General features: G+C 27.2%; 10 protein-coding genes across 10 annotated transcripts; 3 read left to right on the forward strand and 7 right to left on the reverse strand. All coding sequences in view use genetic code 6, as the record gives it.

Moving 5' to 3' along the window:
* Positions 1-57: 57 nt before the first annotated feature.
* PTMB.07c (hypothetical protein) lies at positions 58-1,388 on the reverse strand. The annotated part of the gene is made up of 5 exons (XM_001346795.1): positions 58-481; positions 507-689; positions 712-1,184; positions 1,208-1,310; positions 1,336-1,388. 5 exons carry the CDS (start codon positions 1,386-1,388, stop codon positions 58-60), a joined length of 1,236 nt encoding a protein of 411 aa, XP_001346831.1.
* A 108-nt stretch (positions 1,389-1,496) lies between these two features.
* Positions 1,497-3,316, reverse strand: PTMB.08c (hypothetical protein). The annotated part of the gene is made up of 5 exons (XM_001346796.1): positions 1,497-2,083; positions 2,106-2,427; positions 2,453-2,752; positions 2,778-2,950; positions 2,977-3,316. The coding sequence occupies 5 exons, from the start codon at positions 3,314-3,316 to the stop codon at positions 1,497-1,499; spliced, it is 1,722 nt and encodes a 573-aa protein (XP_001346832.1).
* A 629-nt stretch (positions 3,317-3,945) lies between these two features.
* On the reverse strand, positions 3,946-6,245 carry PTMB.09c (hypothetical protein). The annotated part of the gene is made up of 3 exons (XM_001346797.1): positions 3,946-4,227; positions 4,253-4,454; positions 4,477-6,245. 3 exons carry the CDS (start codon positions 6,243-6,245, stop codon positions 3,946-3,948), a joined length of 2,253 nt encoding a protein of 750 aa, XP_001346833.1.
* A 48-nt stretch (positions 6,246-6,293) lies between these two features.
* PTMB.10c (Protein kinase) lies at positions 6,294-7,976 on the reverse strand. Its single annotated transcript, XM_001346798.1, has 3 exons — positions 6,294-7,339; positions 7,362-7,821; positions 7,845-7,976. 3 exons carry the CDS (start codon positions 7,974-7,976, stop codon positions 6,294-6,296), a joined length of 1,638 nt encoding a protein of 545 aa, XP_001346834.1.
* A 423-nt stretch (positions 7,977-8,399) lies between these two features.
* On the forward strand, positions 8,400-9,494 carry PTMB.11 (DNA-binding protein). Its single annotated transcript, XM_001346799.1, has 4 exons — positions 8,400-8,570; positions 8,595-8,711; positions 8,735-9,128; positions 9,154-9,494. 4 exons carry the CDS (start codon positions 8,400-8,402, stop codon positions 9,492-9,494), a joined length of 1,023 nt encoding a protein of 340 aa, XP_001346835.1.
* A 3,328-nt stretch (positions 9,495-12,822) lies between these two features.
* On the reverse strand, positions 12,823-13,487 carry PTMB.12c (hypothetical protein). The annotated part of the gene is made up of 2 exons (XM_001346800.1): positions 12,823-12,998; positions 13,028-13,487. The coding sequence occupies 2 exons, from the start codon at positions 13,485-13,487 to the stop codon at positions 12,823-12,825; spliced, it is 636 nt and encodes a 211-aa protein (XP_001346836.1).
* An 81-nt stretch (positions 13,488-13,568) lies between these two features.
* PTMB.13 (hypothetical protein) lies at positions 13,569-16,531 on the forward strand. Its single annotated transcript, XM_001346801.1, has 4 exons — positions 13,569-13,751; positions 13,781-13,922; positions 13,945-15,926; positions 15,950-16,531. 4 exons carry the CDS (start codon positions 13,569-13,571, stop codon positions 16,529-16,531), a joined length of 2,889 nt encoding a protein of 962 aa, XP_001346837.1.
* A 41-nt stretch (positions 16,532-16,572) lies between these two features.
* PTMB.14c (Co-chaperone GrpE) lies at positions 16,573-17,447 on the reverse strand. Its single annotated transcript, XM_001346802.1, has 3 exons — positions 16,573-16,802; positions 16,829-16,956; positions 16,984-17,447. 3 exons carry the CDS (start codon positions 17,445-17,447, stop codon positions 16,573-16,575), a joined length of 822 nt encoding a protein of 273 aa, XP_001346838.1.
* A 95-nt stretch (positions 17,448-17,542) lies between these two features.
* PTMB.15c (Serine carboxypeptidase II) lies at positions 17,543-19,096 on the reverse strand. Its single annotated transcript, XM_001346803.1, has 4 exons — positions 17,543-17,775; positions 17,798-18,204; positions 18,230-18,711; positions 18,737-19,096. The coding sequence occupies 4 exons, from the start codon at positions 19,094-19,096 to the stop codon at positions 17,543-17,545; spliced, it is 1,482 nt and encodes a 493-aa protein (XP_001346839.1).
* Positions 19,097-19,123: 27 nt separating this feature from the next.
* PTMB.16 (hypothetical protein) lies at positions 19,124-22,515 on the forward strand. The annotated part of the gene is made up of 6 exons (XM_001346804.1): positions 19,124-19,255; positions 19,287-19,630; positions 19,659-19,866; positions 19,892-20,062; positions 20,088-22,412; positions 22,441-22,515. The coding sequence occupies 6 exons, from the start codon at positions 19,124-19,126 to the stop codon at positions 22,513-22,515; spliced, it is 3,255 nt and encodes a 1,084-aa protein (XP_001346840.1).
* The last annotated feature ends 45 nt before the right edge of the window (positions 22,516-22,560 follow it).

The raw sequence follows: 22,560 nt of genomic DNA on the forward strand, positions 1-22,560 counted from the left end.
TAATATTTTTATATATATGTCCTATATATCTTCAAACCTCTGATTAAATTGCGTAGCTCACTGTTATTAAGAAGAACTTATATCACTACTCATACCCGTTTTGGGTATGTCTACCCAAAACTTTTTCAGCTTCTAAAATGCAACGCAACATTAAGGATGAGAATTCTTGTCTGGATGTACTGATTTTGCATAAGTTTTGTATTCTTGTTTCAAAATAGCCTTCTACTGGCTCTAAGCATATTTCTTCAAAGCTCCTTCCGGGAGCAGCAGCATTTTATAAACGACCATAATCTATTACAGTTATTCCGACGAACTAATTCCCTGTTTAGCACAATAGCGGTTAGCATGATTCATCGCAGCTTTATCTACTTCGACTTCAGTTTCTCTAAAAGCTCTAATAATCTTCTATTTTTCAGCACTATTGCCTTAAGATAATAATCTGACAGCTTTCATGTATAATTCATTTTAAAGTTTCTCATACCTTTAATTTTAGAATGAATTTTTACATATCATTCGTTTGCCTAATATTTTCTTATTTCTGTTTTTTCAATTGTTGTTTTAATAACTATTTGCATTCTTTACATCTAGTTTATCCTGGATGTTATGGATTAAGTATACATTTACCATGTTTTTTAGGTTATTGATTTTATGACTATTAATTAAGCTTCAATTTTTATTGAGATTGTTTACTTGGATAAATAATTTATTTACATATCATGACACTATTCACATTCATATTCATGAGTTAGATCGTCAAATTTTGCTTCCCATTGATGACCTTATTAACATTATAATTTTAAAGGCCCAATAGAAATAACTTTAAATTTTAAAGTTTCTATTATATTTTTTAAATGTTCTGGAATTCTCTCTATTTTCACTGTCTCTTCCATTTGTTTTAAAAGGTAAAAGTAGTTATTTTCTTTAAGTTTTCTTTCCTCCTCCTCTTCATTTACTTTCTATTCATAGATAAAACTATGAATGGATTCTTCTTACCATTTTTCACAAATGTTGGCATTTTCAGAGATATGACTTAAGTTATCACATTCATTAAAAAGAACTTCATCCAAATTGAAAGATTCTTCATCAATACATAAAGATTCCATTTTTTGGTGTATTTAAGGTGTATTTTCACATTTCATAAAGTTTGTTTCTTACGAGGAGTTGCCCTAAACACTAGAGTCACACTAAATTTAAATTATATATTTACAGTTGACTAAACTTTTTTAATCATTTCACAATCGAACTCAGTATCCATTTAACATGACTTCTCAGTTGACGAAGTTTAATTAGAAACCTATTTCTCAATGTAACTTTTTAATCTATTTTATGATATACCTTTTATTATAGAATTCGTTTCTTTACAAACTAGCATGGATGATTTAATTCATTTTTTAGTATTACTAATTTAATTAATTAAAGTCTTCTCTTGATTTGAAGTAATTATATACATCAAATGTCTATGAAACCTTATTAAGTATAATTTAAAAATATCATAATCATAAATCTTGTCTCCTTTCACTATCATAATTTGATTGAAGGTTCAAATCTTAATAAGTAACTTTGTATTCATTCAGCATTGATTCTATCTATCTAACCTCAGTTTGAACAACTACTTTGATTTCATTAGCCTTCTCTATCAAATTCGATTATTTTTGTACAAAATTATCATATATTTTTTTTTACTTAATGCATTCCTTAACTTATTTATAAAGTTCAGAATTTTTGTCGTTAATTGATATATTTCTTTCGATTTGTAAGGTTTCAACTTTTTTCTTCTTCTCATTAACCTTGTCAGCTTCGGCATCTATCAAATGTTATTAATCACTGGCAGTATTTTGTAATTTGTCAACTTCTTCTTGAAGTTAATTTTTCTTTAATTCATATTATTCTATTTTGCTTGTTAGCTTTTAAAGTTCCTCTGATTGGTTCTTAGTTTTATTAAGTAAATTCTAGTTCTCAATGAGTTTATTTAATTTTTATTTATTTATCATGTATGCTGAATTTTCATTGTCTAATTGTTACATTAATTGTTGTAGATTAAATTCCATAGATTATTTTTCTGAATATATTATATTGTATATGGCTATGTTTAGATGTAAGATTACTTTATTTTTTTTAAATTTCTTCTTTTAAATCAGATAATTTCAAATCTTCCAAAGTTGTTCCAATGGTGCAGTCATCCTACTTACATTCAAGTTTAATCTCAAGCAAACTATTATACATTTTGGATGAAATCTATTGAGCCTTCTGTATTTCATTTAAAGCCTCAAGATTTTTTTGTCTTTGAATTGGATCTTTTTCCTTCTTAGCTAAGATTTTCAAGTTTTCCTCTCTATCCTTTAAGGTATTAGAGTATTCATAGATGACTTGGACAATAGGTACATCCTCCTTAATGTAGAGATCATCTTGACGAAAATATTATTCTAACTGAAAAATTAGTATAAATTTTTACAGCTTTAAGATCTTGAAGTTGATTATTCACAATCTCAAAGCGTTTAGTAATTTTAGAAACATTAGTTTCCTGCTCTTCAATCCTTGATTTGAATACTGATATATTGAGTTCCTAAGATGCTATTGAATTATTGATTTTATTAATATCATGCTCCAATTCTTTTTGATAATCCTTTAATTCTTATTCATTCTTATAACTTCGACGAAGCCTTTCTTTTTGATCGATCAAGCTTTTCAAAGTTTCTATAACAAGATTCAAATTTCTTTTCTTTTCCTAATGCTAATTATTCAAGTCTTTTAACTAAGATATAAATAATTTTTATTACTCCATTTTAGTGATCTTCAATATTTTCACTAATCTTCTAAATTTCAGAATTTTCCTCTAATATGATCTGATTAGTTTTATTTTTGACTTCTTCCAACTCAAATTTTAAAAATTTAGTTCGATTTACACACTCTTTGAGATTTTTTTAGTAATACTAAAATTATTAACCCTCACCTACATTTAAGTACTTATATATAAACCTTAAGATTATGTATAAATTTATTGGTTCTTTTTTAGTTATTCAATAACAAAGGCGGCTTTTTTCAATAATTCAGAAGAATATCTCTCGTTTAATTAAAGAGCCTATTCATTAATTTTCTTCCAACCCTAAAATAGCTCTGTGTTTTTGACACGCTGGCAGACACTTTGTGAAAAAAAAGATAGATCATTATCAACTTAGGGTGGAAAAATATTAGAGACATCTAATTTAGTGAATAAAATACAATCTTCAGAAGAATTCCAGCAATAATAAGCTGATAGTGCAAATAAGATCACCACTGATGTAGCAATTCCGATTTTGTATATATTATTGAGCTTCATTGTTTTGTTAATTTAAATAATTTGAAATAAAAAATAGCTCAAATATAAAATTGATATATTCATAAATACTTAAAATTTTTATCCGCGTCATGTTTACTCTACTTATAAACAATTTTTGCCCTCAAATGTATTACAAATCATACCAGTAATTACAACTATCAATTCTGGGAGTTAGATCAAGTTTATTCAGAAAAATCTGATTTGAACATCTACCTCTAGAGATAGAATGATCTCTGTTAGAATTTAAACTTTTTGCATCCTTATGTCTATTGAATTCGTAGGATTGACAAACATTTGTAAAATTTTCTATATCCATTAGGCTGATTTAAAGCATCTTATTGACTCTTTACGTCTATTAGATATCAACAGCCTTCTTCTCTTTAGCCAACTTGGTAAAAATTGCTTGTTTGCGTCTAGTATATAAGTCTTCTCGATTTTTTAATATTAGTATATTGTTTACTTTCATTTTTTCTACTCAAACAATATAAATATTATATAAAAACATGCAACTAAATTCAATCCGTTGATTTAAAAAGAGCCTATCTACTTGCTTCATATTTCCTAATCATTTCATCTTATTTAGCCTTTACTTATTCCTCATTCATATATCTATTATTTAAAATTAATGCTCACCTTCTGAACATTGCATTATTATTATTTTCATTAATTTTTGGCAACTCAATACCTAAGTTCTTAAGCTTAACTTTTCTATATCCTCCCTTTATAGAAACAACATTATCTTCAAATTCTTTAGCTAGTTGACCCTGCTATGGACCTACATTTATCAATTTTTAAACAAAATTGTGACTAATCTTTTGCAATTGAGCAAATTCTTTTTATTTTTTTTAATAATCCTCTATTCTATTTTAAATTTAAAGTTTCCTTTGTATTTCATACCTATTTTTCATTTCCTAAATATTATAGATAGTAATTAACCTCTTGACTTTCTTTTAGATATTATAGATTATGGAAATATTCTTCAATTTTATCGTATTATTTTTTAGTTCTCTCTTCTTTATCTTTTCTTTTTTGGTTCATTTTCCTGACTAAATCTTTTGCTTTATAGAGCGCTTCATTATCATCAGAGATTTCTGCCAATTTCTTATAATTAGGCTTGAATGTGCTTTTAATTAAAATACTAACCTACAATAAATATTTACTTTTTTTTTGGCAACAATTATTATTTTTCAAAATGTAATTATTAAATTTCTTAATTAATCTCATCATATTGTTATCTCAATTCATCTTTATTAAATAATTTACTTGTTAACTAATTGGATTCATTATCTTAAATAGTAATTTTGCTTTTTTAATCCCTTGATGTATCTTTAGGCCCCTCTTTAAAATTATCAAAAATTGGGATAGATTCAAAACTATCTTAATGAACTGATTCTTTTTCAATTTTAGTTATTTCTTAAGGATGTTTATCATTAGATTATAACTCTCCTCTGCTGTTTAGTTATGAATCATTGATTTAGTTAAAATTTTCATATTGATAATTAAATTAATTGTTTGAGTCTTTATTTGAAATTTTTAAATCTTCTTCCAAATAAGGTTCCACTTAAGAGTCATATTCATCTTGATCAGAAATTTAAGCTTAATCTCGAATTTCTTAAACTTAATTAACATTTTTTTTCTCTATTTGGAAATTTTGATTTTTTTAAACACTGTCATTTTTGATATTTTCAACATCAGTTTAATTTTATGTTCTAAAACTAACTCTTTGCCCCTCTTGTAATTTAATTTTGTTTTCTATTTAAGAAAACATTTCCATTGTTTTTTTTTTCATTAAAGCACCACTACTTGAGATAAAATTCACTACACTTTGTTAATGTTTTTTTGAGTTGTTCTAATTATCAATATCAATATCTTAATTAGTAATCTAAGCATCATTAATATTATAAGTCAAATCTGTCTAAGGTTTTGATTAATTAGTTTATATTACTTGCTCCTATTCTTGAAAATTTTCTATCTTATTTTCATCCTTTTAGACACTTTGTTCTAGGTTATTTTCCTTTTATTCATCCGATTGCTATTCATTCTCAATCTTTTTCATCTCTGCTAATTTGATTTCATTGTTTTAAGAATCCTAATTTTGACTTTCTATTTAAGGTTTGTTTGATAACTTTGCTTCCAATCTTTTTTGTGTTTTTTTAGTTTTTAAGGCTATTTTTTATGGAGCATCCGTAAAGAAACTGAAAAATTTTTACTTATTTCTATAAGGTTCTGTTACAGCATTAAAGGCCGAAGCCTTATTTTTCACTTATTTCCATTTATTTTAGTCATCCTGTTCTGATTCAATAGCCCCATCTTTAATTTAGTCTAATAATATATTTTCTTATGATTCTGGCTTCTCTAATATAGGATTGGATATTGCATCAAAGTTTAGTTCTCGATGAGATTGATTAGAAGGTAGAGCCATTTATTATAAAACATTTGTATTCATCGAAATATCAAGTGTCATGTTTACATAAGATGCTGCATTTTTGTCAATTAATTATTCCTCCAACTAAGATATTGCTAAACTAGAATTGCAATTGTTTTCAATTCTACTCTAAGGAGTTATACATCTTTTCAGATGCTCAGCCTTAGATTAATTTTTATCTTCAATTTATCCAGATTCTGTTTTGAAGAGTCTATCGATTTTCCCAATAGTGGAAACTTTAGAAGGATTAGGAATATGGTCATAAGTATTTTTTTTTTTTAAATTGATCTTGAATTACTCCGTTTTCTCATTAGTTTTCCCTTTTACAATTGGAAAAACATCATGTAAAAATTGTTTCAGTTTTTAGACTGAGGTAGCAGGCTTTGTAACACGTGAAATAAAGGCTTAGGTGAAAGTTTTAGTTCTCCATATGGTTTTTGATGGGGCTTCGTTAAAGAATGTTTAGAACTTTTTTATGTGAGGTCTTTCACTTTTTTCAGTCATTTTAAAATAAAAATTAGTATTGTTTTTCAATAAAATACATATCAAATATCAAGTTAAGATATTAGTGAATATTTAATCTAAAATATTTTACAATTATTTAGGATCTTAGTCTAATGCTTCTTAATCTAAGTTAAACAAATTATAGTCTAATTTTTCATATTCCTGTGTTTGTTTCTTAAAGAACATTTCTAATTGAACTAAAGTAATTAACAAGTATTATTATTTCTCATTTTTAATTTCATTTCTTAAACTCTCTATTAATTGTAAATTTATTGATCTTATCTCGTTTAACTAGCTTTCCAATGATTATTTTTATGGGGTTCCAAATATTGATTATTTTATAAAGCCTAAGAGGGATTCTTATTTGTAATCTTAAACAATTTCTTGTGTATTAAATAAGTGATAATCTTCATTAGAAATCAATTCCTTCAAATATTAACATGCCTAGACTTGGTGATATTGTTCTTCATTCAATTATGATTTTAAATGACAATACAATTATTTGGCACACTCCTAATATTAATCATAATTGTAAAACTGATCAACAATATCCTGTTCATAAATCTATTGATGAGCCTTTGCCAATAATAAATATTATTTTCTTTGATTGTATAATTCTTCTATTAATTTATCATCATCATTTTTATCTATAGTTAATATTTCAAATTATTCATCATTCTCTTATTATTATTCTATTTCTTACTTTACAGTTCCTTCTTCCATCTCTTATTCTAATAAGCTCTCTTGATCTTGATCCTGATCTAAATCTGAATTTGAATTGGATTCTTGATCGTCATCAAATTCAAAAATAATTTTACTTTCTTTCAACAAATTTGTTAATTCTTATTTCAATTCATTCAGTTATATTCTTTAATTTGGATCATATTTTAGCATTGATTAAATAATGGTTTTCATTGAATTGGAAATTTTGATTTATGAATCTTAGAAGGATATTGTTTGCTTCTGTATTTCACTTATGTGATCCTTCTCATTTTTAAAAGGGAATCTCCCAAAGAGCAATTAAAACATAATTACTCCTAGAGAGAAAATATCTGCCTGTCTTCCGTAAGATTTATTTTCAAGGATCTCGGGAGCTAGATTTATATGATATAATACCCATAGTCATAGGCGAACCTGCATAAGTTTATGCTAGATCAGTTTGACTTGCAAGTTATTTGGATAATCCCATATCTGCTATCTTGAACTTTGCTGAAAAGAGGACATCAAATTATCTTTGTTTTAATTATTCCAATTAGTAATCAGTCATCTAAACCATAATATTTTCAAGTTTTATATCTCTGTGGATGATGAATTATTAGTGAAGTTATTTAAAACCCTCAATCAATTATAGAATTATAAATATCACATACTTCTCTGGCATCTCACAATCAAAATATTCTTCATAGATAACTCCAAGATCCTTCTTGCATTCTTCTAACACAATATAAACAGTATTCTTTGTTTCATATTTTTCATAAAATTTAATGATGTTTTCATGATTACATCTTTTTAAAATTTCTATTTCTTAATTTAAATAGTGTAGGATTTGGACTTGCAATCCTTATTTGCTGATCATCTATTCTAATTATAAATATCAACCTTAATTGCAACATTCCTTTTTGTGGTTAGACATTCTGCATGAAACACTGTAGCGAAAGAACCAAAACCAATTTCTTGGAAATTGCAGTATTTATTCCCTAAATCATTTTCTAATGTTTCAAAATCGCTCATATCCCAACACTTGATTCCAGAATTTTGTTTATTATTATTTTAAATAAAAATACAATAATCAGTCTAAAATTTAAACTCATTGCAATAAGATCATATACCATAATTTCTTAATTAATAATTTTCTCATCATTTATTTATTTAGATTATAGTAATCATTAATTATTATTTTATATAAAATATTTATAATCAGCTTCTCTATATTCTCAGATTATAATTATTTTATAATAAATCACTTCCTAATGGTCGGTAGCATATGCATATTAATTATCCTAACTTTCTTTTAATTACATACCAATATTAAATAAATCTTATCTTATTTTAAATGATAATCCTTCATATTTTTAAATATTAAAAAGGGTTGTTAATATTTTTCTTGAATTCTTTCTTTTAAAAATATCTAAATTTTAAATTAAATTATTTAAAATGTTTTGGGGAACTCAAATATCACAAGGAAAAACTCACAAATTAACAGCAGAAGAAGCAGATGTTATCCATGTTTCTAATGTTGCCATTTCTGAAGGAGAAAATAAAATTTAAGTTTATGCAAAAGTATAAGGAAAAGAATTCATCCTTGCCAATCTTGAGAAAAACAAGGTATTTAATTATTAATATATTTAGTTGGAATAAGTCTCTTTGGACTTGTATTTCAGAGCTGACCAATAGGTAGAATTTGGAGTGAAAGGAAAAGGAACTATTCATGTTTCTGGATATATCGAACCTGAATTAGATAATGAAGTATGACTTTAATTTAACTCAAGGAGGGATTATCTGATGATGATGAGTAAACCCTAAGCCAAGATGAGGAAGCTAGCGAAGAAAGTCCAGAACCAGTTCAATAAACAAAGAAAAAAGAATAATCTAAATAATAACCATAATAATAATTATAATAATAAACTTAAAAATAAAATAAAGAAAAATAAGAATAACCATAATCCAAACCTCAATAAGGATAATAACAATAGAAACCAACATAATAATAATAAAAACCATAATAATAATAACCAAAGCCATAATAACAACAACCAAAAAAGGCTGATGAGGAATGGGATGACGATGAAGATGATGAGGGTCTTGATGATTTTGATGAAAATGACTTAGATGATGGAGATTTGGATGATGATGAAGATGAAGATGAATCTGAAGAATAAAAACGTATAAAATTTAACTTATTTTGTAGCCTAATAAAAGTTTGTTAAAAACAATGAGGGATAAAAGCAAAAGCCTAAGTAAGAGTAAACTAAACCTTAATAAAAAGGATAGTAATAATAATAATAATAAAAATAATAAAACTAAAATCAATAATAATAAAAATAATAGAATTAGAATCAATAATAATAAAATAAAGGAAACTAATAATAAGGTTAAAAGCCAGCCTAAAATCAATAATAAAATCAAGGAAAACAATAATAACATCCTCAAAATAAAGGAAATCCCCAATAAAATAAGGACAATTAAAACAAGAATTTCAACAAGAATGCCAATAAAAATCAAGGTGGCTTCAAGTAAAAGCAATAATGAGTGTTAATATATAACATTATATAAATAAAAAAATACATATCAAAAATTTTGTATATTGTTTATTATTAACATTAAATGTTTTAATATATAAAAAAATGTTATGCTTACTTTTAGAAAAAATGTATTCAGTATTAAAACAATCCAAGCCTTAAAAAGCATACAGCGTATAATTGTATTTTACTAGTTCTAACTATTATTATAAGGACTTTTTTTGAAATTTATTTGAGGTAGTAATTAGCAATTGAGTCTGATTAATTGCCTTTAGAACATAATAAAGAGGAAATTAATGATCCAATATTTGAGAAGCATTATGATCATATTTAGTTATCATATAGAATTTTAGATCACTCACTTCATCTTATTTTATCACTTGAAATACTTACATTAATTTTATAGATCACATTAATTATAAATAAAGGAAAACAAGAGTTACCATTATTGAATCCTCTTTTAGAATAAGAAAAGAATGAATGCTCTGTATAGTTTGTATAAAGCTCAAATTATGGTTTCTCGAGCCTATAAAACAACTAACAAACCTTTAATTCAATTGAGATGTAATTGGTATCTAGAAACAAAGGGACTTCAAATTAAATTAAAAATTCATCTGAAGAAAAGTCTCCTCTTAACTTTGGTAAATAATTCCAATAGAATAAAAATATCACTACATAAAGAGAGGAGTTTCATTAAATTTAAGAAGAGCCACACGATCAGTCTCCAAAATAAATTGCAAATTCATAATAAAATATAGTTACAGAAAATCCTATTTACGAAACTACATCAAACATATAAAATGAATCCGACTAAATTTCTATATAAATTTCATATCCAAGCAGAGTGTAGAAATACAAAAATGGAAAATTAAAGACTGTTTACATTATTTAAAAGTGTAAAAAATAAGTAAATTGTAATTTTTTTTGGATCTCATCAACAAAAAGATCAAATTATTTTTGCTTAAATTGTGATTAGAAAAACATCATAGATTAAAATAAGAAGCATGTTGAGATTGAAAAAACTAAATAAGATATTAATGTTGAAACTAATAAAATTTTCTTATCAAATTAATTTGAATAATAGTTATTTGAGATAACAAAAATTTATAAGAATAATACTTTTCAATTTTGTTATAATTTTGAATTTTGTGGATTTTTTTGGATGAATAATAGACAATTCTAATCCAATTAATATTATTGTCCTACGTGCCAAGAATATTATACAACGAAAGATGAAGAAACATAAGGAACTATATATAAAGAATTAACTTGTAAGTGTTCCTATTGCCATACTGAAGCACAAGAACATTTTTAATCACCTTGTTTACATGCTTATCATTATGAATGCTTAAAAGAATTAGGGAAGAATTATCATTAAGCAAATATTCCCTGTATTGCTTGTAATGTGAATATGTTGAGTAGTTTAAAAAAAAATAACATTTTATCAAAAGAAACATTTGAAAATATATTTGATCATTAAATAAAGGTGATGAGAGAGGAATCAATGCATGAAGAATGAGGATTAAGTATGATTTAGTATCATTTATGTTAAATATCAAAATTGATTCTTTAAATTATTCTAAATGAATATATTTTACAATACCAACTTAATTTCTGTTGGAAATATAGAATAAATTTTAATTGTAATAAATTGGTTTAATTTATAGATTATACGGGTATTATGAAAAATTTAAGTAAATTTTGATATTTAAAAATTAACATCACAATATTAAACAAATCATTATATATGCATTGAATATGATGATTATTTTTATTCTTCAGAATAGTTTACTGCTTTAATAAACTGTTTGAAATGAAATTTATTTTACAGAAATTTATTAGTATTATAAAGTTCCACGAGTTAATTTTTAAATAATTTTGACAATATAAGTTTAAACGAATCGTTCTTAAATTATCTAAGCAACTGAGTGCTGACTTATGCTCCACAATAACAGATCAAATATGTTTTATCTAATTCTATTTATTTGGTACAATATTCCTTAAGACAATATTTGTGAATGCTGTGTTTACATTTGAGTTGGATTTTTTAACTTATAATCAATTTTTTGCAATGGAAACAGCATTCTCTTTAGTTACTTTCACTCTTTGAAAAATGTAATAAATCTTGATTTTTCTATTGTAGGGTGCCTAGTTGATTGGAGAAAAACTTTGAAATTAAGTTGTCATCAGGAATGAGTGATCTCAAATGTTAGGTATGAATTTTTTGTTGACACATACAAAGCAAAGTACAATTTCCATTAGTAATTTAATTTCGTATATATGAGATTAGACAAGATTAATGATAGAAATCTAAACATTCTAATGTATAACCCTACAGTGAATCATTTACTTAATGACAAAGACAACAGTGTTATGTTCTTATTTCTGGTGGTGCATAGCCTGATTGATTTAACAAATTGTTCCCCATGGAATCTAAGACTTTGATGGATGGCATTTGATATTAAATGTGATCAGCCCTCCCCAGCTGTGATATTCTTTTGTCAAATTCAGTTTCTTTTGAATTTAAGATTGACTTTTAAGATTTGTACAACTAAATCGTTCTTGCTTCTTGAGGGATACACTCAGAAGATTCAACTATGGCATTTATAGTAATAGAATTGAGAATTGAACCAGCATGGATCTCTTTTTCTTAGCATTATTACATTTATTTGCAACTACTTGATGATCCCATTTGTTTTTAATTTATAATAACTTTATTTATTTTTAATCACATATCTCGATATATTAATAATGATATTCAACTCTGAAGATCTCAATTTAAAATTGAAGCGGTCAAAATATAGAATGTCTAAACCGTAAAATGAAATGAAATTCAAATTATATTCTGTATCAATAATAAATAAATAACAGAGAGCTCAATTGTCCACAGGTTGAATTAGTTCTTCCTGAAGATTTGAATACCCTTCTTAAAATTCAACATTGTTGACTTAGAGTTTCCAAATTTTATTTTCCAAATAGATCATCGCTTTATTGTAGAATTCATCTATTATCCACTAAAATACGAATTTATCTTTTCTAAAATGAATGGAATGATTACAAAACATCCTAATACATTCTGTTTCCATTATGAAATAAAGTGATTTTGTTTTTAAGTTTAGAGTGTATTAGAATTACTTTATGAGTTTCAATTTCCTTTTCAGATCTAAAGCAAAAATCCCATTCGTAATGTATTTTAGAATCCTTGATGATGTTACCCAATCCTTTTGATTCAAAACACATCGGAATGAACATCATGATTGTTAAAATAGTTATATAAATATATATAATTTCATTAGGTATTTTAAAATACTTAATAGTATTTATAATACTTAATAAGTTCAATAACGCAATGCAATTTAAGAAAGCACCTTCTAATATCCTTGTACATATTAGCTTTGGACTGAATCTAATAAGTGAATATTATCTTAAGCCCAATGGATGCTCACATCTTGATTATTATATATGATTCTATCTGACATATAATATTTCTTCTGAGTTTATTGGCAAATAAATTCTAATGGTTATTCTTGATTTTGGTAATACTCTTCAAATCTAGAAGTAATTAGTAACTCATTTACTTTTGAGGGAAATCAGCATAATAATTCGAAAAGACTTTGCTAATCAATTATTATGTTAATTCAATCTAAACAGGAATCCTTGAGATTCCATCATAATACTCAAATTCTAAGTCTCCAATTGAAATATCAAAAAATTCCCCTCTTCTATAATATTCTCTAATTTCGGATGCTAAAAATGAGTAACCATCATGCGATATAATATCGTCCTGGTTGGTTTCATTTAATTAAATTCCAGATAGTGCACAATATTTAGATGATTGATATTCAATTTAAAGATCAAACTACATATTTGATAAATTCTAGATTTAGGCAACCACATCTGCTGTTTTTTCTATATCAGGATTATTAATGAATTCAACTATCTCTCCCACTTTCAAGTCTATTGTACTGATATTCGATGGCATTTGTTGCTGCGTATAATTCATGTAATTTCTATTATAGTATTGAATATTTTAATAATTATGTAAGTAAAATAAATTCATCTAACTTATCAATTGAAGGAAGTTATGAGATTTAATTAGCCAACAAAAATACTATTTAATTTGTAATAATAGTAGGCTATATTGATTAAAGATGGGAAATGGATTATAGAGTATGATTATGGACTATTGTGTGAATTGGGAAGAATAGAGATAAAATTCAAAGAATCAAAACCAGGGATAAATGTGACCTATTGCGATAAGTTTGAGGTATTTTCTTCATATTATTAATTGGATAGATCTACTTTATTCTCTATGAAGGTTTGCAATTATACATTTTAAAAAGGAAAATGATTTTGCTGAATTCCATAAAGTTTGATTCAAAATACACAGTGGGACTTCACTACTTTAGTGGTCATTTGTTGTTATTAGGATTGGAAGGTAAATAGTTATTTGAAATTAGAGATTGATTTGTTAAAGTTTGAATTTATTATCAAGAAGAAGGACCCTAAAATAGAAAGCGAAGTCAAGAATTCCAAATCATTTAAATAGAACTCAAAATACGCTAAGCTAGATCATAAAAATAGAAAGATTGATTAAGACAAATTACCTGAAATTAAATAACAACAACATGAGATCGATTTTAAGAAAGAATAAAAGAAAAACAAACCTCCCAACTAAACCAATAATAAAATATAAGAAGAAGATAAATGCAAGTATTTGGCTAAGGATAATTTTGACATAGCTTATGTAAGTAAAAAGTCTATTTACACAAGCAAAAAAAAAAATAGCAAAGAAAAAAATAGTAGAGAAGAAATTTACAAAGAAAAAAATTACAAAGATGAAAATGGCAAGGATGACAATATCAAAGAAAAAAACAGCAAAGAAAAGAATAGTGAGGAATGGATTTTAAGTTTTTATATTAATGAAGACTTTTTATTTTTCTGGAGCGATAAAGATTTAACTATTATGAAGTAGGCAATGATAGCTCAAATTCAAAAGGAATGGGATAATGATAATATTTAGGGATTCTCCAATTGGTTTAATAGAGTTAAATTGTAAATTGATGACTAATCAGAAGGAACATATAATACTATTCAAACAATAACCTTCTAATTGGTGTAAAAATATCATGATCTCACAAAACATGAAAATTTGATAACTTAAGTCTTGCATTTTATAGAATATAGATATTTTGTAACTGGATTTGAAACAGGATAAATAAAACTGTGGAAAATTAATACTGCAGTAAAACAGAGTGAATTGTTAGTACATTCATATGAAGGACATTCAAAATAAATTGAATCTTTAATCAGAAGCAAGAACGATAAGATGTTTTGGAGTCAGGGCCAAGACTTTTCAATAAAATTATGGGACATTTAGGTATTTGTAACAAATTTAATAGTTTCCTTAAAGCAATTTACAAATGTATACGCAGTAAATATAATTGGGATCTATTCAAATTTGCAGTTGCTAACTAGAAGTCGATTTCTATTGAGAAATGACTACGAAATGTACATTGGATACTTAAATAACAATCTAAAAATATATAGAACCATAAATTCTAAAATAGTGTCATATTACAAATATGATGACAGCATCCTTTTAGCACTTGATAATACACCAGGACTTTCAGTATAGGAGAACTGCGAGCCTATTATCTTGTATCCACCTCCTAAGTCTATGGAAGTAAGATAAATTGTTACTGATGGTCAATTGTACTTCATGCTGTTAGAAACAGGAATGTTGTTCATAAATTCTAATTAAACTTAAATATAATGCATTTAAAGTGAAGAGATTATGGATTTTGACAGTTATCATATGGTTTAGGTAATTGTTTCAGTGTATCTTCCTTAAAAAATTAAACTCCCTTGTTATGATGCTGATTTTGGTCAATCTAGAGATTTGTAATGTTAAGAATAGTTAATTTTTGGTATGTCAAAAGGATCAGTGATTGCAGTTCAGAAGAATAATCCTAAGAAAATATATGCAAGAATGAGTTATCATAGGGAAAAGGTTATTAACATTGCTGAGATAGATAATTATCTATTCACTTATTGTTCTGAAGGGCTGTTGAAATTGATTTCTATAACAGAAAAGTAAATAAAGTGTATCAGATCCTTCAATTCTAATTAATAAATTGCATATTTTACTACTTTCCATAACAAAGCCTTATTTTTCACTTATAAGGGTCCATTTCAAATTTTTAAATTCAAAAATGAGTAATTGTATTTACATTGTGATGACAAAGGAAATGATCATGAATAACAAGTTCTGTCAGTCGATTATCAATAGAAAACTAAGACTTATTTGACAGCCGCATCGGATGGTAAGATTAAGTTATGGTCCTCAAGAAAAATCCTATTGATTTAATTGATAATGGAAGATAACCTAGAGGGAGCGTGGGTTTTGAAGTAAAATCTATTAATAGCTCATTGTGGAAAGGTATTATTCATTATATTCCATAGCTCTCTTTAATATCCTTAGAAGATTGCAAATTTAACACCATAAATCATAACCAACCTAAATAGAAAAAGGAATAATAAATAAAATTTGAAGACTATTATCAACTAATAAAGATTTAGTAACAGCAATAGAAATAATAGGCTGATACAAAAATCATTCAGCAGTAGGAAGTACTCAATAAACAATAATATAAATTGAAAAATAAAGCCTCTGTATCCTATGTGGCCGGAAAAATATATTATGAAGAGAATAATAAACCTATCATTTTATACAAGGGAAAAGACTCCGATTTGGATTCTTCAAAGCATTCGTCTTAATCAAGCATTTCAATTTAAGAACAAATTCACTCTTAATAATAAACTTAGTAATAGATTATAAGACCAAAAAAGTAAAAAGATTTACTTCATGATTGGGAAGGATTGTAAGAGTATGAGGAGAATAGAATTAATAGGTTCTAACCTATTTAAGCTTTACCAAAATTACTTTTAAATTCAGTAGATAGAAAATAACCTTCGCGCTAAAGAATTATAAGTCGGAGAGATTTGACTCTTTAAAGAATTATATTACAGAGCATCAACTAATGATTAATAACAACAATTAAATATAAATTACATATTATATTTTATCATGATTATTATTTAACAACACCCACTTTTGCTGGTCTTAAGACTCTCTCACCAATAGCATATCCTTCTTATGCAACATAGCATATTGTTCCTGGTTCTTTTTCAGGATCTTCAACCTAGAATAGGGATTCATGAAAGTTTGGATCGAATTTCTATCCAATCACATTCATCTTTTGTACTCCAAATTTCTTGTATACTTTTTCTAAAATTGAATGAGTCATGACAACACCTAAATTTAATCGATTTCATGAATACCTTCTAATAATGGATTATTTTCTGGTTTGTCAGTAGTGCTTGCAATAGCTCTTTCTAAGTTATCTTGGACATCTAGTAATTCTTTGGCGAAATTTGAGATGGCAAATACTTTTAATTGCTCCTTCTCTCTAAGAATAATTAATAACAATAGATACTTTAAAACTCTTTTTGATGACAATTCTGATTCTTCTATTTCTGCTTTTAAGGCATCTCTTAATTCCTTGATTTTTGTGTTGTGATCCTTATTGGATGCCTCTAATTAATTGATCAATTTGATTTGATCATGAATTTTTTCCTTGTGATCTTTGATTTGAGTCTCTAATTTTTCAATTTATTTTGAGTAAAATGATTCAACTCTATGTAATTTGTCTTCGTGAGATTCATCAAGGGATTCTACTTTTTCATCTTGTTTTGTAGAAGCTTCCTTTTTTTCTTGCTCTGCTTTTTGTTCTTATTATTAGGCTTTCTCCTATTTGTGATCATTCTTGTGAGTATCATGCTTCTTGGTCTTTTCAGAAAATAAATATATTGATGTTTATTGTAGTCCTTATCTGAAAAATACTTGTTATGGAGATGATATGAGACCGAAAACTCTTGCTCCTATTCTCAAACCTTTCATTTAATAACACCGCAAATTAAATTTTATTAATAAATATTGAAATTATGAACTTATGAATTCTATATAAATAAAATTTATTATTTTAATGTTATATATCATTATACAGAAATGGATTTTTCTTTATCTGGAAGTTTTTGATCTAGAATGAAATATTTGACCATCCAATAAGCCTCTTTTCTACGATCTGTTGGTACCATATGTCCAGCATCTCTGACTGTGACAAATTGCAATCCTTCAATAGAAAACACACTTCCTGCATTTTATTATTTATCCACTGTCCTTTCCCCTGGAACATACCAAGCTCTCCAATTTTCAGTTGTTGATAATTCTATTTTAAAATTGTAATTTACATAATTCATTTTGTAGCAATTGAATCCAAAATAAAGTACCAGTTATAGGTACAACTGAATCAATATCTCCACTAAAATGCATGATTCTAATCTTCTTTGATTTAATAAGAGATTCATAAATGTAATATGATTGCCTTTCAAATTTTTCATAAACGAAATCGTCATCATCAGTACAGACATCCCATTCAGAACTATCAGGTTTAATATGAGTAATCTATTTCCATTTTGGATCTCTAAAAAGAACATACAATCCCTTGTCATCAGTACATGAACCGAATTCTTCATCGTTTTACCTATTTTTTGGTTTGAATTTTTTCAACATGGGATCATTTTTCCTTAGCAAAAATTGTTCAGGTTTGTAATTGTAACAATAACCATAGATATTGTATGGATTCATGAGAAACACTCTAAAGTAGAATTATGGATAATTACGATGGTGATTCATAATATTAATTAACGACTTGATCCAAAAATTCGAAACAATCTCCATGTAAATTATGTAAATCTGAGCATTTCCCACTATTTTATAAATGTTAAGCGACTTTGTATTGTTCCTCACTGAGAAAGCCTTGTCTAGCAAAGAACTCAATAGTGTGGATGGGATAAAGGTCGGCCACATCACTGCATTCAGTAGGATGAGTGCAACCATTACCAATCATGATTCCTTTTAGATGGATGGCTTTGTCAGGATGCTATTCATTATGCTTCAGTATTTAATTAGCTAACAATGGAATATAGATTCCAGCATAGCTTTCTCCGGCTATGAAAAAGTCTTTGGCCTAATATTCTGGAAATCTTTCAAAAAAATCCACAAGTGCTCTCAAATTCTATATTGCCACTGTGTCATCATTCACATTGCCATTACCATACGAATAACCTACTTTGGCGGGGGATTCTAAATACAACATATGTGCCTAGAAGTATAAGGTGAAATTTTACAAATTTTGTCCAAGCCCATTTGTTCTCGTAGAATTCAGCTGTTCCGTCCTTGAATACAAATGGCCCATTTTCATTCACTGCTCCTTAGAGTGATGAGCAACCTGGTCCTCCATTCAGCCATAGCATGACTGGAGTGTTTTCTTCAGTGAAATCATCTTCAAAGGTGGATGTCATAAAATAATAATGAAAATAGGTTTTATCATCATCTATGGCTTTCAGATACCCTGAATACATTTAGCCTTTGAAATCAAATACGCCATCTGTGTATTCTTTTAAGTCATCCGATTTAACTAGGTCATCCTAGGCTGTAATGGCTAGAGATAAGCAAATCAATAGTTGAATTGCTATTAATTATTTCATTTAATTAATTAATTTAATTAATTGATAATGTCCTATTTTAGCAAGCTTTTGCCCTTTCCACCGAATATCGAAAAACAAGAAATCCCAAATGACGTAAACGAAATCATTCAAACCTTGATTACTAAAGAGGCTTCGCTTTAACAATGGGAAAGCATTTCTGTAATCTAATGGTTTAATATATTTTATATAGTACGCCCTTTTCAACCATAAAAGATATGATGACTTCCTGGAATTGATGAAATATTTGACTAACAATCTAATTAATAAGTTCAACGATGATCAAAGTAAGAAAATCAAAATAAGAATCTATAATTCATTATCTTTATATTATTTGATTTAAGCCACAAGGTAGGATGGCTTTGATAAAGCATCAGACTACTTTGACAATGTGGTCAAAAATTTCAACTTATCAGATAAATACGATTTTGTCAGCCACACATTTAGTATTAAAGGGTTGTTCTCATTTTATAAGGGAGACAAAGACTAAACATTTAGTTATTACAGAACTTCATTCGATGAGACAAGCTCCGCAAGGTATTCAAATTTCTTTACATCATCATAGAGATACCTTGTCTGTCACTCCTTGCATTGGAACCGCATAAGCCTATTTCGCAGTTGGTAATTATAAGGATTCTTTATAATATTTCAAAAGAGCCCTTAAACACAAACCAAATATTGCCGGCAAAGCAAGATTGGGATTGGCATATTGCTATTACAATCTGGAATAATACTCATTGGCTTACTATGCATTCAAGAGAGTCTTGCAATTGGTAAATAATGTGTAGTAAACCCTAGGAACCTCGAAATGTAGAGGCTCACATTGGATTGGCAGTTTTAGCTTTTGACAAAGGAGATTATGATGAGTATTTCAATAGGTTATGCAAAGCCTTTACTATTAACTAGAATCATCCAATCACTCTGTATCATTTGAGTGAACATTACCTATTTAAGCTAGATTATTAGAGAGTATTAAGTTCAATTCTAATTCTAGGCTATGATCTGCATATAAAATGGATTAAAAGCTTTGGATAATGTATCAAGGTTTCAATTCAAAGAGAAATCTTAAGAAGATCAGTTCAGGAATGATTGGTCATAGTTGAAATGCAGATATCTCTATTTGATAGGTTTAATTAAGCAAATTGAAGGCGAATACGAATAATCTCTCAAATATTATAACCAAGCCAAGTAGTACAACAGAAACAATGTTTTAGTTCTACTGGGGTTGTCTTAATTATACTTGAATCCTTAATCTCAAAATTACACTGAATCCTACAAATTGGCAGAAAAAATCGCTAAACAATATGAAAATACTGATTTCATGTGGGAATTATATAAATAATTAGCGTACATCCAATCAAAAAATCTACAAATTCGTAAACCAGTTATTGAGACTTACAGAAAGGCATTGCAATATAATGATAAGGATTTTGAAACATTGATTGAATTTGCTTAATAAATAGAAAATGAGGATGCGTCAACCTATTACTAAACTGCTGAAGATCTACTCTTATCAAAATTTAATAATTAAAAGAATACTATGATTCTACAAAAAATAACAGAATAAATCATATTTCCAGAATTATACATTAATATGGGTGTTCATTTGGCTAATACCGATTTATTAAAAGCCTTGAAGAGTTATGAGAAATGTTAATAATTGATAGAGGAATTTCAGATTCCAGATTATGTTGTAGACACTACAGAGGAGGCTTCTAAATAGGAAGTGTAACTTAAGAAAAATATGTATCAGATTGTCCTTTCGTTTAACAAAGGCATTTTGATGGAATAATTGGGAGATTATGTGACAGCCATGGAATTACATTAATAATGCATCAAGATAAATCCTTATTTTATTGATAGTTATGTGAGATTGAGTTATTTGCAATTTCATCTTGGAGATTACAAAGATGCTTTACGAACTATATCAGATTCTAAAATTTATTATGAACAGTATGTTAATCATAACAGGAATTATAAAGGTTAGAATCCTGTTCCTATGATTCACGGATACATAGCATATCAACTATAGGATTAAGGAGGAGCAGTTGATTAATTCAAAAGATATGGAGAGGATTGTTATTCAAAAATCTTCTTAATGGCTCATGATTATCAATTGGCAGCTGATAAAACTAAAAATGACGATTAGCAATTCAAAAAGAAAGTTTTGAGACAAATTGCCAGTACAGGCATGAAGTTACTGTAACATGAGCCAAAAAACTTATAAGCTGCTATTACTTTGATATTGGTTATTGCGGAGTTAGGCAAATACACAGAAGCCCTGAATTTATTGGGAGATCTTTAAGAATATGCTCATCAATAACCAAGAATTCTTAGCAATTTGGCAATCTTGGATTGTTTGATAATGCCTAATAATAATTAATCAGCTAAGACTTACTTTAAAAAATATTATGAGAAAACCAATTATAAACCAGATGAACATACTGATCTTGCTGTTGCCAAAATGTATCTGAATAATAAGAAATATCGAGAGAGTGCCAATGTCATTAAAAGGCAAATTCTCAATAATCCAGGAGATTTGAAACATAGACTTAATCTCAATATGGTGGTTCATTAATACTGTTATGAGATACAAGAGGAGAAATGTTCTTATAAACTATTGAGAACAGCAGTAACCTACTTTAAATGCTTATTAAAGAGTTATGAATACATGTCGTAAGGAATCTGTTGGTCAAATAGAGAATAGTAGCATGAGACTGAACATAGACATATCATCAGATAGAATCATTAATTAATGAGATAGAAGAGCGAGGACAAGTTTAACTTTATTCATAGTTTTTAAACCAACTTTGATAAATTACTGAAAGAGGCAGAGGAAAAGGAAAAGATTAAGGAAGAAGAATAATAAATGTTAGAATAATAGAGAAGAGAGAAACTAGAAAAAGCAGCAACTTAATAACAGCAGAAATAAGAACAAATAGATTCTACTTAAATGGAGAAGTTAGCTAGAATTGCTGCTGATTTATTGAGTAATCTAAATATGGATTAGGAGTTTGAAAATTAAATTCAGGGAAAACAAAGCAAATAAGGTAAGTTAAGTAAGAAGGAAAGGAAGAGGAGATAAAAGGAGTAAGCCAAAGCTAAGAAGGAGGACGACGAATTCATTGAATCTGACGATGAAGATTATAATTCTGAATAGGCTGAAATTGATGAACAATATGCGAAAGAAGAGATTGGCGAGGATTCAGAAGAACAATTAAATGAATAAGAGGCTTATGAAAAGAGAAATACTAATAAGTAATCAAAGAAAAAGAAGAAAATCAAGTAGAAAGAAGTCAAATAAAAATCCAGATTACAAGTACATATAATTTATAATGCTTATTTAGAAATAAGTTGATATTAGTGATTAAGAAGGTGTCTATGAATCGCAGGACTCTAATAAATATGAAGATTTATTTTGAATTACATTAAAACAAAGATAATATTATTTATAAAATAACATAAAT

The sequence above is a fragment of the Paramecium tetraurelia genome (assembly GCF_000141845.1).
Source record: "Paramecium tetraurelia macronuclear, complete genome".
Classification (NCBI taxonomy): domain Eukaryota; phylum Ciliophora; class Oligohymenophorea; order Peniculida; family Parameciidae; genus Paramecium; species Paramecium tetraurelia.